This window comes from Micropterus dolomieu, linkage group LG03, assembly GCF_021292245.1.
Source record: "Micropterus dolomieu isolate WLL.071019.BEF.003 ecotype Adirondacks linkage group LG03, ASM2129224v1, whole genome shotgun sequence".
Classification (NCBI taxonomy): Eukaryota; Metazoa; Chordata; class Actinopteri; order Centrarchiformes; family Centrarchidae; genus Micropterus; species Micropterus dolomieu.
The window spans coordinates 23,420,264-23,437,590 of NC_060152.1; the positions used below are offsets into that span (position 1 = coordinate 23,420,264).

General features: G+C 42.8%; 1 protein-coding gene across 5 annotated transcripts in view; it reads left to right on the forward strand.

Annotated features, from left to right (window-relative positions):
- Positions 1-17,327, forward strand: part of grb10b (growth factor receptor-bound protein 10b) — an 82,241-nt gene that overhangs the window by 33,181 nt on the left and 31,733 nt on the right. For 4 of the 5 annotated variants that reach the window (XM_046043869.1, XM_046043870.1, XM_046043871.1 and 1 more), the window contains 2 exons: positions 7,297-7,582; positions 14,991-15,135. In XM_046043869.1, coding sequence (XP_045899825.1) covers positions 7,297-7,582; positions 14,991-15,135 — 431 coding nt within the window. Of the gene's footprint in view, positions 1-6,893; positions 6,961-7,296; positions 7,583-14,990; positions 15,136-17,327 lie in introns of those variants that run through there. The other variant, XM_046043873.1, reaches the window with a different exon arrangement.

Sequence of the window (17,327 nt, forward strand, 5' to 3'; positions counted from 1 at the left end):
GGGGGGTCTCAGATGGGCTTGAAGCTGCTAGCCAACAAATCCCATCAATATTACCAATGCAGTGCAGTAATCTGACAGCGTGACTCTGAGGGGGCTGACCAGCCATGATCTCAGGCCTGGCAATAAAGCCCCCACCTCCAGTTATTCCAGTTATGCTTTTGTAAGGGTAAACTGACATGCCATGGGCACACACGCATTGGCATGCATGTGCAGGCACACATAGATACACACACTTTCACTCACAAACTGTGAGGGACTGCATTCCTGAAAAGAATGGGGCTCTTTAACAGGGGGTTAAGGAATGGTGGGGGATTACAAGGTGATGTGAAAGAAATATGCTGATGTGTAACAGCAGAAGCGTTTGTCACCTTAATAATTCTGGCTGGACTTTATTTATACCTAAAATAATAATAATTAATTTTATTTAGATAGCGCTTTTCAAAATACCCAAAGACGCTTTACACAATAGACAATAATTAAAAAAACACACTTGAAACAGAGACCACAATAAAAGCACATTTGTGAGCAGTGTGAGCATTATTTCAAACAATACATGAAGTTTTAAAAAGGTGCGTTTGAGTACGTTCTTGAACACGGACAGATTGGTGCAGTCACAGATGTGTTTGAGGAAAGCGTTCCAGAGGAAGAGGGAAGCTATGCCGGTGTTTCTTCACGCATCATCCCACTTCACTCTTGCGTTCATGTATTTTACTATTCCTTCTTTCTTTCTAGACCAGCTACCTGTCACGCCATAACATGTCTTCATAAATTCATGTCGCTAATGTAAAAATTTAATATCAGGGTTGTGGGTGTAATTCACATATGGCTGACAAGTTGAAAGTTGTAAGGATGCTAGCAGCTAACATGCTCAAAATAGCAGTGTTAAAAATGCTAATGTCCAGCAGCTAATGTTTATCATGTTCACCATCATTTAGTGAGGATCACCAAAGTCAGTAGGATTCACCCAACTGGGCACCATGGATTTGTGTACTAAATTCCAGGGCAATCCATCTAATAGTTGCTGAGATATTTTAGTCTGACCAGAGTGGTGTACCATTCGACAGACCAAGAATGCCGTCACTAGATCCACACAGCTAGCCTTTTACACATGATTAAAAAAGTCGGTTAAACAGTTTGAATAAGACAACAACTGGGTCTTACAGCTTACTAATAAGTATGGGAAGTAAAATTTCCATGTGAACCCACTGTCCCTGTTATGTAGTCCCCCCTAAATGAGCGTCTGTCTCTGTCCCATGATGTGGTTCTCTCCTGTTCATCTCTGTTGCCCCCCCCACCCCACCCGCCCTCTCCTCTTTTCACCCTTACTCTCCCACCCTCTCCTCCCCATCTGGAGGCTTGACCCTTAGTCGTTGTGTGTGCTGTCATCAGAGGTATTGTACTCCCCAGTGCAGAGCCACACTTTACACACTCTACACTTTAGACTTGCTCTGTCTATACTTCCACTGATCCCTCTGAATGGAAACCACTTTGCTGGGCTTGTATTTAGAGGCTGTTTATCCCCCTTGTGTATCTCCTGTGTGTGTTTGTGTGCGTGTGTGTGTGTGTGTGTGTGTGTGTGTGTGTGTGTGTGTGTGTGTGTTCAATTGAAGTACTGTATACCCCTTATATTCCCCCTTTCATCAAGAGGGTTGCCCCTCCTCTTTGTTTTTAACTAGCAGGAATTAATAAAAAATGCATAGACTACATTCCTGGGTTAAGGAGAAACAGAGAGCCATATGGATCTGCCATTAGCACAATGGTCTTCTTTTGGCCAGGTCTCGCTTGCTCACATTCAGAACAGCTTTTATGCAGATTCTTACCAGACCTGACTAGTTTTACCGTTGGTTAATACTGTGGCTCAGACAATAGAGAAAGCTTGGGTTATTTAACTAATTTAACTGGTTATAAGTTCTTAGAAGAGGGAGGGGACTAAACATGTCAGAGGAAGAAGAGGATTAATTGAACTTAAGCCAATGGGAAAATAAACAATGAGGAAATGATTATTTAATTCTGCCTTGTACAGTTTAATCCATCTTAATCTAAAAAATGAATAGATGGATAGATTATTATAAAACAAAGGTTTCTCACTTTTACATGTTAAACCTCAGTGGAAGCATTAATTTAGTTTATAAATAATGCAAGTTATGTTGAAATATGTGAATAGCCATCATATATGAAAAATATGGTGCGTACAATATAGTTTAGAGCTGAAACGATAAGTTGATAACTGTTTTGATAGTTGATTAGTTCATTGTTTAAAGGAACTATATGTAAGAATTGCAGGAATTTTAAGAAACAAGGACATGCACATAGGTCTTTCTTTCTTTCAACAAACAGCTAACTTACCATAAAATAATAGAAACGTATAACGTCAGCAACGTTATACAATTAGCTACCTTATAAGCTGTTGCAAAATACCCAATGTTGGCATTAACAGCTGTTTATTTACAAGTCTAGACCATAGACTGTATATAATAAGTTGACATAGTCATTGTGATGTCACCCGTTGGTTTTCGGACTGCTGTTTTGGAGCATCGAGTTTGGCCGATAGGCCACCGCCATGTTGATTTTTTGCAACCAGCGGCACCGGACGTGACCATATTTGGACAAGATGGTGGAGCTAACGGCCGTGTGTAGAGCTAGCTAGCCTGCTTAGCTAGGTGCATCTGTAATTCACGTTAACTGTCATTTTAACAGGGCTGACCATTTTGTCTAGCAAACAACAGGCCTAAAACTAAAAGTGCTCTCCAGGGAAAGTGAACGGCCAACTCCTAATAAGCTTTTTCAAAGGCGCTGGTTAAATTTACACACTGCCGTGGGTGTGAGTCACTCTAGCCTGATTGACAGGTGGTCATGGTAATGAGTTGTCACTCATAGATAATCCCACCCTGTAGCATACTCTTCTTTATGGTCTACTTTCCTCTAAATGGGACCATAATTTACTAAATGTTGTATTGAAGAAGACCTGAAACTAGCAATTGAGAGAATAAACTCATCAGGAAAGTGTTTACTGAGGTAATTATTCAGGTGAGAAGTAGGGTCATTTTACCATAATTTCTAATGAAGCTGGATTCTTTTTGTAGCCACGAGTCGCCCCCTGCTGGACGTTCGATAGAATACAGGTTTAAGGGACTAAAGCTGATGATACAAGGGGCAACTTTTTGAGCAATGTTGCTGGGCAATCTTGCTAGTGGCAAGTCCGACTATGTTTTGAACGCATAGCGGCGGGACGGGTTGCGGAGTGGTGGGGGAAGGTGATTACGGTAGTAATCTTTACTCATTACCATTGACGGCAACGTTTCCCTGCACGATTGCTCTAAAAGTTGCTCTGTGTATCATCAGTTTTACGCGTTTGCATCAGTTTGCTGACCAGAATCTTCGAAAACACTTCGAGTTCAGCATCAAACTTCATCTCTATCCGTTGTCTTCAGCGGTGGAAAGCAACTCCAATGTTAAATCTTGTTTTGTCTCTGTTCTATCACCTCTATCTCTGTGACTCACTATCACCTCTTGAGGTACAAAGTGGTATAACGAGACAGGACGGGCCAGGTTAGCTGGTTAGCATGCTAACTTTAGTTGATATTTCTGCAACACAATATATAGACGTCTTGTCACATCACTCATCGTAAAACACACTTCATTTAAACTCAACAGAAACAAGATAAAACTCACCAAAACTGTCTTGATTAGTCTTTCCACTGTTCCAACTATCACCAGCTCTTGTTTGGTCGAAGTAAACACTGAGATAGATGTGAAAATATTCTGGCTCTTTAAGCTGTCGCTGCCTCTCTGATGCCCAAACTCCCTCTTGCTCCTCTCTCGCATGACACCTCTCCTATCCTCACCTGAACCCTCTGTGTGTTCATAGTCCCCAGAGTTACAGTTAATGATAAAGTTGTTAATCTCCTCGGTGCTGTATCAAACTGGCCTTCGTTGGTCTTGGAGGCTGTGTTTGGTACCGGTCCATTGTGCCCCCTAGTTTTTTGGAGTATGAATTTCAAAGGTGGAGTACCCTCAATTCTTACACATTGTACTTTTAAGCTAAAATTCTTACATGTAGCTCCTGCACAAACAATGCCAAACATTTGTGAGTTCTCAGATGTGAGGATCAACTGGTTTTCTTTTTCCTATTGTATAGTAAACTGAATTTCTCAGAGTTTTGGACCATTTATCGGATAAGACGAGCAAAATATAAATACGCCATGATGACACTTATATACTTATATACTAAAAGATTAATCAATTAACCAAAAATAAAGAAAAAAAGAAATGAATTACTAGTTTAAATAATTGTTACTTAGCCTACAGCCCTTCTGTAGTTCTCATAGATTACCATATTAACCAAAATTAAACCCCCTCCACATAGATCCGCAGTCTTGAACATTATAGGATTTAGGATAATCACAAATATGAAAATAAAGGGTTCTTTAACAGATAGGACTTGTTAAAGAGCTGGCCTCTGCTCTGCTTATATCCATTTATTGTGCAGTATTAGCAGTGCATTTAACATCTATTTCTTTTCTCCTTAATACATCTCTGGAGATGTTAATACCCTTTTTATACCCATTTCACCCTGTTATCCCTGCTGCATTTCTACATACCAGAGCCACAGCCACTGTATGATGCTCAGGTCTCTCTTTTTGCTTTAAATAAAATCTTGCTATCTTTCAGATGTTCCTAGCTGTTGCTGGTATGTCTCTGTTTTGTTGTGTAAACCACTTTGCCTGGCATGTGGGGTCTGAGTTGAAGTTTAGTTACTTCAGATATATGCCACAGTACATGCGACAATAATGCACATGCTGATCGTCACAGTGGAAGGGGATTTATCCTTAGTTTTTGTTGTGAAAGTTTGTTACTGTTAAGCAACTACATCACAGCTGTTGTAGCAATGTGTGTGCCCTGCTGCTTGAGGTGCTCTGAAATTTAGAGAGGATCTAATTAATGGCTGTAATATTGTAAAGCCAGTCGTGTCTTGACCACTGTGTGTTGCATGAAGAAAGGTGTTTATGGTTCTTATACCTACCAAGGCCAAGTATCTGGCAAATCGCCCATTTTTCTGTATTCCATATCAAAGAAAGAACAACTGTAGTTTGGTCAAAATCTTCATGGGTTTAAATCCTGTGTGTGCGTGCCTGCCTGCATACTGTCTGTGTCATCAATCTGTCTGTCCTCCACCCGGGTGCATGACGCATGTCTTTGTTTGCCTGATTGCGACATGCATAGGTGATTGCGATCGTATGACTGAGAATGACGCATAAATCCTACATCCATGCATTACTTTATGAGTTGTGTTCCTTTGTATGCTAACTGCTCTGCCAATCCCCTCCAGAGGCCAAACTAGGACAGATTTATGAGGAAATATATTTTCTCTCAGTAGCTTGAGGGTAAAAGTCTCACCTAGTGATACTGATGGATGATGATCAGATGATGCGTTGAGTGATTTGGGAAATTTACTCGCTTTTGATGTAGTTTCTTGTTTACCCTCATAGCAGTTGTTTATGTTGTCCTAAAAATGTTTTATTTGTATAAATATTTTCAGCAGCTCTGTTGAAGGCAGGTAATTTTGCCCTTAGCCTTGTGTATAGCCTTGTATGTACTCTGTGTCCTGTGGAATGTAGCTCTTTAGCTCTCCAGGCTATCTATAAGTAGCTGCTCAAGCTTACCTGTCGCTATTAATACCTACAGATTATCCACCTGTGATTCACATGCGCATGTGATTCAACTACCTGACATGTTTTCAGGAAAAGCCCCTCAAAGGCGACACTTTAGGTTTAGCAGGTAGCTTTTAGCTTCAGTGCTGGAGACAATGGCATTCTGCTACATGAAAGGATGGGAATGTTTATTAACCTGTGGTTGTTGTTGCCTCTGGGACATTTTTTATGTGTGTGGGGGGGGTACTAAAAGAAGGGCATCCCCGGCATCATAATAAAGGGAAAATAAAATCTAAACCTAAATAACAATGTTACTGTTGTACAAGGCTGAAATTGTTGATCTATTGCAGATATATACCACCAGGTCACAATGTAGGGCTACTGAGAGAATCAATAGTAAAATTAGAAATGGAGAATAGAACTCAGTTACATTGAAATTTCATATCTAAATGTACAATAACATTGTTTCAGATTAGTTGTTCCCTTACATGAAACCAATACATTTGAGAGCCCTTGCCCTGTACCAGTAGAGCTTGTCTCCCCCTAGTGGTTAACATGTGTCCTACAGTACAGTTAAGGGATCTGGATACAGAGATTTGGTGATGAATTCATGTGATAGATTTCTTTTTTATAATGAAGAATTATTAATTAAAAGATAAGTCACCGCTGCTGATTGTAATTTGGAAAGAGCAAAGTACTCAACGAACTCAATTTACCCAGATGATACAACTTTCACAACATGAGGCAATTAGAGAGGGAGAGTTTCCCTTCAATTGAGCTCACTTCAACGTTTCATACAGCATGCTCCTGGACTCAGTTGAAAAATTCACCTCATGAATTTCAATGCGCCTAGAGGTTTCCACAGAGGCTTTGAGGATAGAGCCACCCTCTGAAAAGAATTCCATGTCCTGTTTTTAAAGACTTTTAAAAGAAGAATGTTTGATTCATGCGCTGAATTTAGTGCAGATGCTTACAGCACGATGCCTTTGCTGTGAACCCCATTGGTAAGAGTTGAAAAGTGTTATGGGCAGGTTTGTGCTTGTACCTGTTATCCCTGGAGATTTGCCTCACGGGGCAGCACAAAGTACGTCGTCAAGATAGTCCTGCTGATTGTGCACTCTGGAAAAACTGGTTACCTGTGTGTGTGTGTGTGTGTGTGTGTGTGTGTGTGTGTGTGTGTTCTTGTATTTTGTGCATTCCAGTGTTTGTTTTTTTTTAAAGTATTCCTTAGAACTAAGGTGGTGTAAAGTGAGGTCAAGGGATCACATCCTGGCCACAATGAAATGAAGGAGAACTGAAATAGAAAATGGAAAGTCCCATCAATATTCAGCAACATTACCTCTTTTTTGTCTGCCTCAACTATCTGAAACTAAAGCAGCAGGCTTATAGGGGTTTCATTTTTCTTTTATTGTATTTTATTGCATCAAGGTTTTGGGTTTCTTTCCAGCTTTAGTGATGTGTTTTCTGCTCCACACTGTTCTTTGCCCACTTGTCCTGTACAGTTTTGAAATCTACTTGTCTCATCTACTTTATTGAAGCATGTCTTGCATTCCTCATTTGAGGGATTTAAAAAATATATTTACTACCATTTTCTCTTAAAAATCATTCAGTGATGTGTTCCTTTCCTTCTTCCTGTCTCCTTCAGAGGATGATGTCGATTTAGAGGCCCTGGTGAATGATATGAACTCTTCGCTGGAGAGCCTGTACTCTACCTGCAGTGGTCAGCAGAATGAGTCCACCCCACTATTGCACAATGGACAGACTTCTTCTTCACACCATCACCATCATCACATGCAACACAACCAGCCTCGGCAAGGTCAGCAGTCAAACGCGCTAAGCCACGTCTCCCCGGAGCCACCCTCCTCCTCGTCCGCGGACTCCCCCCAAACATGCCTCCGCCGGTCACAACCCATGCACATCCTCGCTGTCAGGTAGGTGTCATGCAGATTTTTAATTGAGGTTGCCCCAGCCTTTCTGTGTGGAGTTTGCATGTTCTCCCCGTGTCTGTGTGGGTTCTCTCCGGTTGCTCTGGCTTCCTCCCACAATCCAGAGACATGCAGGCTAGGTTAATTGGTTTCTCCAAAATTGTCCTTAGGTGTGAATGTGAGTGTGGGTGGTTGTTTGTCTATGTGCGGCCCTGCAATGGACTGGCGACCTGTCCAGGGTGTACCCCGCCTTTCGCCCGATGTAAGCTGGGATTGGCTCCAGCCCCCCGCGACCCTGTACGCAGGATAAGCAGTTGACGATGGATGGATATTTCTTGGTCCACTTCAGCATCATCATAGTTGCATTTGTTGTAGTGCAGGCGTCTCATTACAGAAACTCTTACAGTCTGAAATCCTATCTTATCTCAGTTTAGGATATCTATGATCTTTGGTATTACAGAAACATGTTTCCTAACTGCATTTAGGAAAAATCTTATCTTATTTTAGGATTGGAATTAAGCTATTACAGAACCGTCCGAACTGAAGGGTGGCCTAAATTCAAGTTAACTGCCAAAAATGGCACCAACATGGACAACAAAATATTATCATTGAAAGCTACTCAAACCATTTGATGACACTGTAAATTTCCCTGACCAAGTACTACACTAGTAAGTTAATGGATGTATGGAATCTAGACGATTCATTTTGAATTTGATCGAAGTGTCATGTCCATTCAAATCTTTATCCTGGTCCAATAATTAGGAATGAAATGTCCCAAAAAAGTGGGGTTTCCTTAATTAATGCCTCTAACTCATTGCTAAAATTGAACGCCCGTCTTCTCATGTCCATCATAGCAAGCTAGCTAGCCAATGACAAGTGAAGTGAGACAGGCGTTGTCAAGGATGCAAGCATTCTTGTGTACATTTGATACACAGATTCGGGCCTTACAGGACGAGTGCTGATTAAAGAGGCAGGTTTACAGTTCTAGTTAGGATTTCTTAACTTAAAATAACATACAAGGTCTGAGATATATGACACAACCATGAGTTTAGGAATTGCTTCTGATTTTTCCTATCTTTGAAACCTCTGAAATGAGGCCTCTGAACCCTAGAGGGAGCTGTCCAGACAAGCATGAAAGACGGCTCTCAATTTGAATGCACAAAAACTTACATAAGCATATATTTGGCTGCAGAGTGACACGCTGAGTTGGGAGGGTGCCGTTCAAAGAGTGTAAACACCACAGAGAAATAACCATCATCAGCTTCATAGAAAAACACCAAATGATGGTGGTGCTACCAAATGATATGACACGAACAGGTTTAGGTTTAGTTCACTGAAGTTTAAGGGGATGTCCATCAGCCTGTGAATCTGGTTTTGAATGCCCTTGAACAAGACATACATTTACTTGTGTTGCATTGGGCACTATTTTGATAATCGATCAATCCTCTAAGACAATTTTCAGTCAAAAAAGACAAACATAACTTCTTATTGGTGGGGATCTGCTGCTTCTCTTTCTTATTTGATAGTAAACTTAATTTCTATAGTTTTTTGGAGTGTTGGTTGGAGAAAACATTGAACTTGATGATGCCATGGTTGGGCTTCTGAAAGATTTCAACCATTTTTTGACATTTTACAGGCCAAACAATTGATCAAATAATCAAAAAATAATTGGTCGATTAATTAATTAAATAATTAATAACATTTAGAATGAACTGTTCTTAAGTGAAATGTGTGCAATCATCAGGGGCACATTGCGCATGGACTTTGAGGTAGGGGTGGGAATCCCTGGGCACCTCACGATTTCATTCGATTACGATTCAGAGGGCTGCAGTGTGATTATAAAACGATTATCGATGCATCTTGATGCATAATTTTTTTTCTATACAGGATCTCTGGATAATTACTAAGCATTAAATTTGCATTAAATTCCAAAAGAAACATCTCCTAATTAGCTTTAAAGGTCTGGTTTGTATCCCTAATTTACTTCATTAACCCTAGCTCCATGCTCACTCATTTCTTTAACAACCAGTTGTCAGACTCCTCAGAACTGAAATATAAAGTTAATTATCAGGATGTACAGTATTTACACAGGACAGCGATTTACACCTACTTAGCTCTTTACTCTAAGCTTGTACCTGTCATCACTAACTTACCAACCCTTGACAATTAGGTAAGTTAGTGATGACATACAGCTGAGCTAATTCATATTATACTTCATTACTAATTTAACGTTATAAACAGCCAAAAATGTGCTGTACAGGAGAGATGTTAGCTAGTGCTAACAGCCTTAACTTTTCTAGCAGTTGGGGAAACTACAGACTTTTATTAACGGACACACTGTTAACTACACTGCACGACAAAAACTTACTGCTAATATTTCCCTCTGCTAACTTTGACCGTCATGTTCTGCCCCTCGCTTTCTCTCGCTTGGCCACAGTCTCAGGATACACATAGAGCTCGCCAAACGTTGAGTGTTAACCGCGCTCGCTTGTAAAAACATTACTTGCGCATTGATATTAATGATTGTGTGACATTTTAGTAGGGTGGTTATTCATTCCGCAGCGGTGGTGTGTGCCAGTGCCAAATCCGTACCACCAGCAAGATCTGTTTTGCACATGAGCAAAAGTGGTCCTGTCTGCCAAAGATGTTTACCACAAATGTGCCTGTTCATAATTATTCGTGTGTTGTTGTCTGTTTTAATCTCAGGGCGTCAAATACTGACGCTTTCAGATAGGCTGACAAAGCGTTATTTGATGCAAAAGGTACCCTTCAGCATCTATATGAGACATCTGTATGAGACGCCTGAATGAAAGTCTGAGACTCCCTAGGTCGGAAACGCTAGTAGCTAGCTTCGTAGCTAGGTTAGTATAAAGGGTGATGACAGCTTCCCAAAGCACCTTACCGTTACCCTATCCATCACAGGGGTGTGTGCCTAAACCTAAGTCAGCGATTGTATGCATGATGTGCTAGCAGCAATGGTTAGCCTCCTTTGTGTTGCTACATTGTTAGTGTTGGCAATTAAAAATGTACTGTTGAATAACGTTTTTCATATCTAAAGTATATTCCTATTACATCATAGTGAACAGTTTCATCTCCAGTGATTAAAAAAATTATCTCAATATGAAAGATCTAGTTGGATCATTTCGAAGAGGCAGATTTGCGGTAACTTCTTAGACTGGCAGAACCACTTTTGCACATGTGCAGAACGGATCTTGTTGGCGGTACGGATTTGGCGCTGAGTGCCGAACACAGGGGAATCCTTTTTATATACAGTCTATGGCGGAAACACTCTCTGTTATGTGCTCGCCACACAAGTATATCCAGCTGCAGCCCGCAGACACCACGCACAAAACATGATGACGTTCATCTCAGCTTACGTACATGATGGATCCTAATGCAAACTGTTTTATTCTTTAGAAGCCAACAACAGAACTTTAAATACACTTATGAGAAGTTTTTAGGCGAGAAATCAACTATATAGATTTCGAATATCGGCAGTTTTACGAAAATTGGCGGCGAATCAAAAATGTGTTCAAACGTTTTCGGAGTTGAGAAGCTCCGCAAGTGCCGACCATAGTGCCGACCATAGTGCCGACCATAGTGCCGACCATAGTGCCGACCATAGTGCCGACGGGTGTTATATAGCTGCAGTAATGTTACCGGAGGCTGCACAGCACACAATGGAGGTTAAACCTATCTGCTAGAACATCGGCTGAAGGCACCCGGAGAGATCTATGCCCTCCAGGCGTCGCCTCTCAGCGGCCAGACCCAGAGAGGCTGGCCGAGGAGTGGGTAACTCCTGATCGCACCACCCGCCTGAGAGAGAGCGTCCCCCCTCCAGCGGGGTTTCCACGGCTGCTGGAGACAGGGAAACAAGGACGTGCCGGTTGCGCTCCGGGGTCACCAGAATCACCACGAAGGATGAAAACTGCAGGCGATATAGGAGGCGCGGGATCAGCCGCGCTGGCGGGAAGGCATACAGCAGCCGGGGAGGCTAAAGGGGGTGAGCGAAGGCGTCCACTCCCAGCGGGGGGCCGTCCCGCGTGCTCAGTGAAAACCAAAGGGCGCACTGAGCGTTCTCCTTGTTGACAAACAGATCCACCTCTGCCCTGCCGAACTGGAGCCAGCTATGGGCCACCAGATCGGGATGGAGACACCACTCATCTGGGCGAGGGCCTCCCCTCGACATGATGTCCACCCCTCTGTTCAGCACGCCAGGGATGTATTCTGCTCCGATGGAGAGCAGATGAGTGCGCGCCCACAGGAGCAGCGGCCTGGCCAGACCCAGTAGCTGCGCCGAGTGCACCCCGCCCTGGCGGTTTATGTAGGCAGCCGCGGCCCTGTTGTCGGTGCGGACCAGCACATGCTGGTCCCTTAGCAGAGGGGAGAAGTGTCGGATCACCCTCCACACCGTGAGAAGCTCCAGCGCGTTTATGTGGAGAGGCCTGCGGCCCTGCCACTGACCGCCAACCACCTGAGAGAGGCAGGTCCCGCCCCAGCCCATCAGGGAGGCATCTGTGAAGACCGAGATGTGGGACATGACCCTGCCCAGGGGGACTCCGACCGAGAGAGAGAGGGGGTCCCGCCAGTATGCCAGATCCGGGGCCACAGACAGGGGACGCCCTCAAAGGGCACCGTCTCACAACACAATCCTCCCAGGCGTCACTGTCGCCTGCCGTAGTGCGTAGTGACCGCTTCAAGGGCTCATTTGACACAGTTTCGCTTTTGTGAACCAAGTGGGAAACCCTGGACGCACAGAAGGACCGTGCCATTGATGCCGTGATTATGCACGAGCTCGCAGCCGGGCACTTCCGGGGGAACGTGCATAATGTCTACAGCATCACACACTAACCGGCAGATTTCTTCGTCAGAAAAATCTGTACCAGGTGTTTATATGTGCTGTCCACACGAAGCGAATGTCCGCTGTCGTGGGCTCATAGTTTCTGTGGGGAGGGTGTGTGAAGAGACTTCTGATCGTGAACAGAGTGTACTGCTTGTTGCTTTGAGCTTCAAGTTGCAGGTTAGCCACTTGGCTAACGGCAGCTGGCTCACACCGTGTGGGAAATGTGTGCTTGGTGTGGCTGGTTCGACTGAGACAGGCACAGACAGCATTTGTTCAACAACTTCCACAAAAGGAGCAACAAGATTTCACACAGCTTTTTTTTATTTCCGACCCATAGCTTACCAGTGGTCCGCTCTGACCGACGAGGGTTGGCCTGCAGCAATGAAACCGGTTGTTAAATGTCATTAGCCGCAGCTAATGTGGAGCAACGTGGGCCCCAGCACGATATAGCCCGTGTAGCAGACTCACACTGTTCTGGGCGGCTTGCTGGAACACATCGTTCTTCTTGTTTTCCAGCTGGAAAATCTTTGCGCTTTAGACAAATCTGCTCTTTAGACAGCTCAGTGCTGAAGAAAAGTGGTAGCCGAAGGCTGGGTCTCACAGTTGTGTGTGTATATATACAAGGTGCGGACGTAGGAGAGGCCCACGCTGTGGGTGGGCGTAGACTAAAATTCTCAGTGCTGCGCAGGTGCGCGGAAGGGGTAAACCAAATGGCGATAGCCTTAGAGGTCGAAGCCTATACGAAATAGAACGTACACTGATTACTACGTTGACACTTGACACCTCTTTTTTAACGGCTCTTTTTTTATTGATTTAACAACTATGCGTGGGCCGAGCGGTTGAGATAAACGTCATCACGTTTTGTGTGCAGTGGCTTCTGGGACAAACCATATATGGAAGTTCATCTTCCTTCACGTTTGTCTGTGGTCTGCAGCTGGACCCTTCTCTCGCCACAGACGGTCTGGACGCTGCACTTGCACGAGTTCTGCCTTTTGCGTTCCGTCAACACTACATTATCAATTAAAGTTTACATGAAAGTTTTTCTGACATTTGTTAATCGAATCAGAATCTTCCACGTCCACATCGCGATGCATCTAAGAATCGATTTGCTCACCCACCTCTACTTTGAGGTATGTTTTCTCTCGTTTGGTGGGTGTGTCAGATGTATTAATCAATCAGAAGTCACATGTAAAAACAACCATATTAAAAAGGCAGTGCAGCGCTCTTGTGTACACAACAGAAGGGTTCGAGGCACCACCGTTTCCATCTAAATACATGTTTTTGCTACGTTTTGTTGGGGCAGAATGCGGCCAAGGTGTTTTACGGTGAAATCAAACACATCAGAATTGAAAACCCTATACGCATATACCAGCAGAGAAAATTAAAATAAGACATCAGTCATACATGTGCACACACACTCAGACACATGCACTCAGGCAACAGAAGTATGGCACTGAGCTTTAAGCAAACATCTTCCAGCCTCATATATTTACACATGCATAGCCGAACACACACGCACACACAGAGCGCCAACTCCTTTTTTTCTCTCCACATTGGAAAAGAAGCCTCTCACTGTACACTGTCATCCCTCCACACCCTCATGATAATTGGGCATAACATTTCCTCCCCGCTCCCTATCTGTAGCCCTTGAATGACCTGTTCCTCCTTGTCGCTCCCTCTTTGTCTCAAACTACACCAGCAGGAGGAGAAAAGTAAAAATCATCTCATTTATTTTAGTACCATGTGCAAATGTCTCTCTCAATTTGAAGAGTGGTCCATATTCTCCCTAAGGCTGTTATTGTATGCATTCAGAAGTGGGTGTGCTCACTCACACATACACACTAAGGCAACAGAAGTATGGTTGTATACCAGTACATGCAGTACACACAAACACATTTGCACCAGAGCTGGTGTCAACTCCTATTATTCACCTTTGGAGTATATGACAGAAACAGAGGAGGTATGATCAGGTAATGGAGTATTCTGTCTTATGAGCTCTCTCTTTCAAACACACGTTCACACACACACAGAGACTCGGGGCCCTGAAGTTCTTATTATTCAATGTCGACCTCTGGATAACCCTGTTCTCATGCTCAGATGGAACACAACATCAAAAGGCCCGTTCCCTTTTGAACTCATGGGGTTCTGCAGAGAGACAGTCTTTGATAGAGAAAGAGAGAAAAGTGATTCTACAGTGATTCTCTGCGCTAGCTGTCTAGCTAGAATTTCACAACCTGACCTGCCCACAAGCTTACACCACATGTGCCGAATTTAAAAACTGCTTTAATGTGATGTCTTGATTCAATATTGATGCATTATAAATATTGCAAACATTTGCTGGCAGGCTGTAGGGATCTGTGATTACCACTTGCTAGGAGACTGTTCATTACGGCTAGATCAGATGGAAACAGAGATGAGACTGGATACTGTACAGCAATGCTTTATTAATTCTTCTGCACGTATTTCACATGTGTCAGCGGCTTTCAATTCAAAGTTCTCCGTTTCACTTTTTGAGAGCCGTTCCAGGTCATGACCTTAGACCTGTTCCTTTGTCCCGTCTCCATTGTCCAGGAGGTTGCAGGAGGAGGAGCAGCAGCTGAGGACATCATCTCTCCCGGCCATTCCCAACCCCTTCCCAGAGCTCTGCAGTCCAGCAAGCTCCCCTGTGCTCAGTCCTGGGTCCTTACCTCCCGGAGAACCCTCCTCTGGCAAATATGTAAGTCAAACCCCACTAAGACACACTGTAGCATCTTTCCAGAAACTTTTCAGGAATTACTGTATCATTTTTCCCAGCAGTGCTGTTGCGGGTTTAATATTTGACTCCACATTGTAATTTGGTGTGGTTGCATTGAACACAAAACCTTGTCTTCATATGGTATGGGAGACCATGTCAGATGTTTTTCCCGTTGAAAAACAGGATATGAGACATCAACTGATTTTGATTTACTTTTGTGTTGATAACTGAGACTTGTGTGACTCAACTTGTTTTGAAGGATGCAGTATTTGAATATCATAAATCAGCTGTATTTAGCGGTCAACTGTGTGTTGGACATAAGCATTTAGGAATGTTCCCTGCTTTACATCTGCCCCATGTTTTGCTTATCTGAAGCATGTTGATTGCTTGCATGTGATAGAAGTGTACTGTACAGTGCATGTGTGTACTCAAAAAGGGTCTGTGGCTTTGTTGGAGAAAAAAAGAATGAGGTGAGGAGTGGAGGAGCAGAGACTGTGTGTGAGACTGTGTAGAGACTGGTCTGTCTATTCCTGAAAGCCCCTCCATCTGCACTGTTATTGATGATCTTTATATGGGGCCAGTCAGTGGGTTAGAGTAACCTACTGTCTTACAAAAATGTGAAGGCAGACTATTTCTCACAAGTACTCTCCCTGGCTATGATCCTGGCCTGTTCTAGTCATGGCTCATATGGTACGAGATTATACACTGCAGTTCCAGTTAAGTCTGAGTTTGATATGACCTGCTCCGCTTTCTCAGAGCTCATAAATCAGTTGATGCATTGAAAAACCTGTGGTATCCAGTAAATTCTTAAAGAGTTGGGAAGTTGTGCCTTTGAATTGCCACCTGTGACATAATAAAGCTCTAAATATTTAGTTTTGGACTAAGCGTTGAAAGGTTGAATTTCATTCTAGTCTTCTCCACTGGGAAAGTTGTTTCTCTCTCTGTGGGAATGTCGTAGGCTTGAATTACTAGCTGTGGCATAAATTCAACTCTGCCTGGTAAATCTTAAGTTCAAACGGTAAATAGGTCAAAGATTAATGTCTCACTAAGTGGTTATGAGTTTTGCATTGAATTTCTTGCTTTGACGTGGCCTGTATAAGTGTGTGGTAAAGTTTCAGAAAGGTTTTTGAATTCACAGAGGGCCTGTTAAGAGTGCAGTGTAAGTGGAGTGGGGGATTGAAGCATGTAAAGGTAAATTATTTATGTGATCATACAGTAATCAGATGATTAAATATCTGTAAAAGTGTGACTAGAAGATTAGGAAAAGGGAATGCGGGTCTGACCAATTTTGCTTGCCACTCAGCAACAGTATGTGTCGATCTGCCTTTGACATTGATTACAATTATGGCACCTCATCTCAGCAATCATCTTTTTTCAGTTGGTCATTTTACTGATGTAATTTCAATATAACATTTGCAGATTTCATTTTGGTCATATAGGGGAGAAGTGATACCTACCCATAATGATGTGTGCAGTGCTCATTTCATAGTGAGACATTTATTTGTGTGACATGACATTGTTTTTCAGTTACAGTAACTTTTTAAAAATACATTTTGTTATATTAGAAAATAAGAATTCACATGGAATGTTTTACATCATTTGTTGAAAGACTGCCATACATCTGCTCAGTATGCACTAAAATCTAAACATGGCTGTAAAGTAAACCATTTATAGATATAGGAAAAACTAAGTTTTTACTGGTTTTGTTTTGCACAGACCACCAAACATTTGCAATGAAGAGGCAAAGCTGAAAAAGAACCGTGGAAAATTGATTCCTTTTGTGTGTTTACTGTGTGCACACTGTGCACGCACTCGCGTTAAACTTATGCGAGTGTGCTGTGCATCCATTCATGCATATGGATGTATTGTTTTTTAGATCCATGTGTGTTTGCGCTCACGTCTGCCTGTTTGTCTTTGTGAGCTGTGTAAACTATTTACAGCATTGGCAGTGTCTATCCATTGTTGATGGCAATGGAAAGTATGTCTCATTGTGGTCGTTCTTCAGTGGAAATTCAATTCAGCACCTTTCCACTAAAAAAAAACTCTCCCGCAGAGCCATATCATCACACTCGTGCTTTTAGGCATGTGGAACAGTGGTAACACTGCTTTCTTCAAGACACATGTTCCTCCCTTGAGTGGTTCAGATCTGTGGAGAAGAGGGTGGTTAGGGTTTG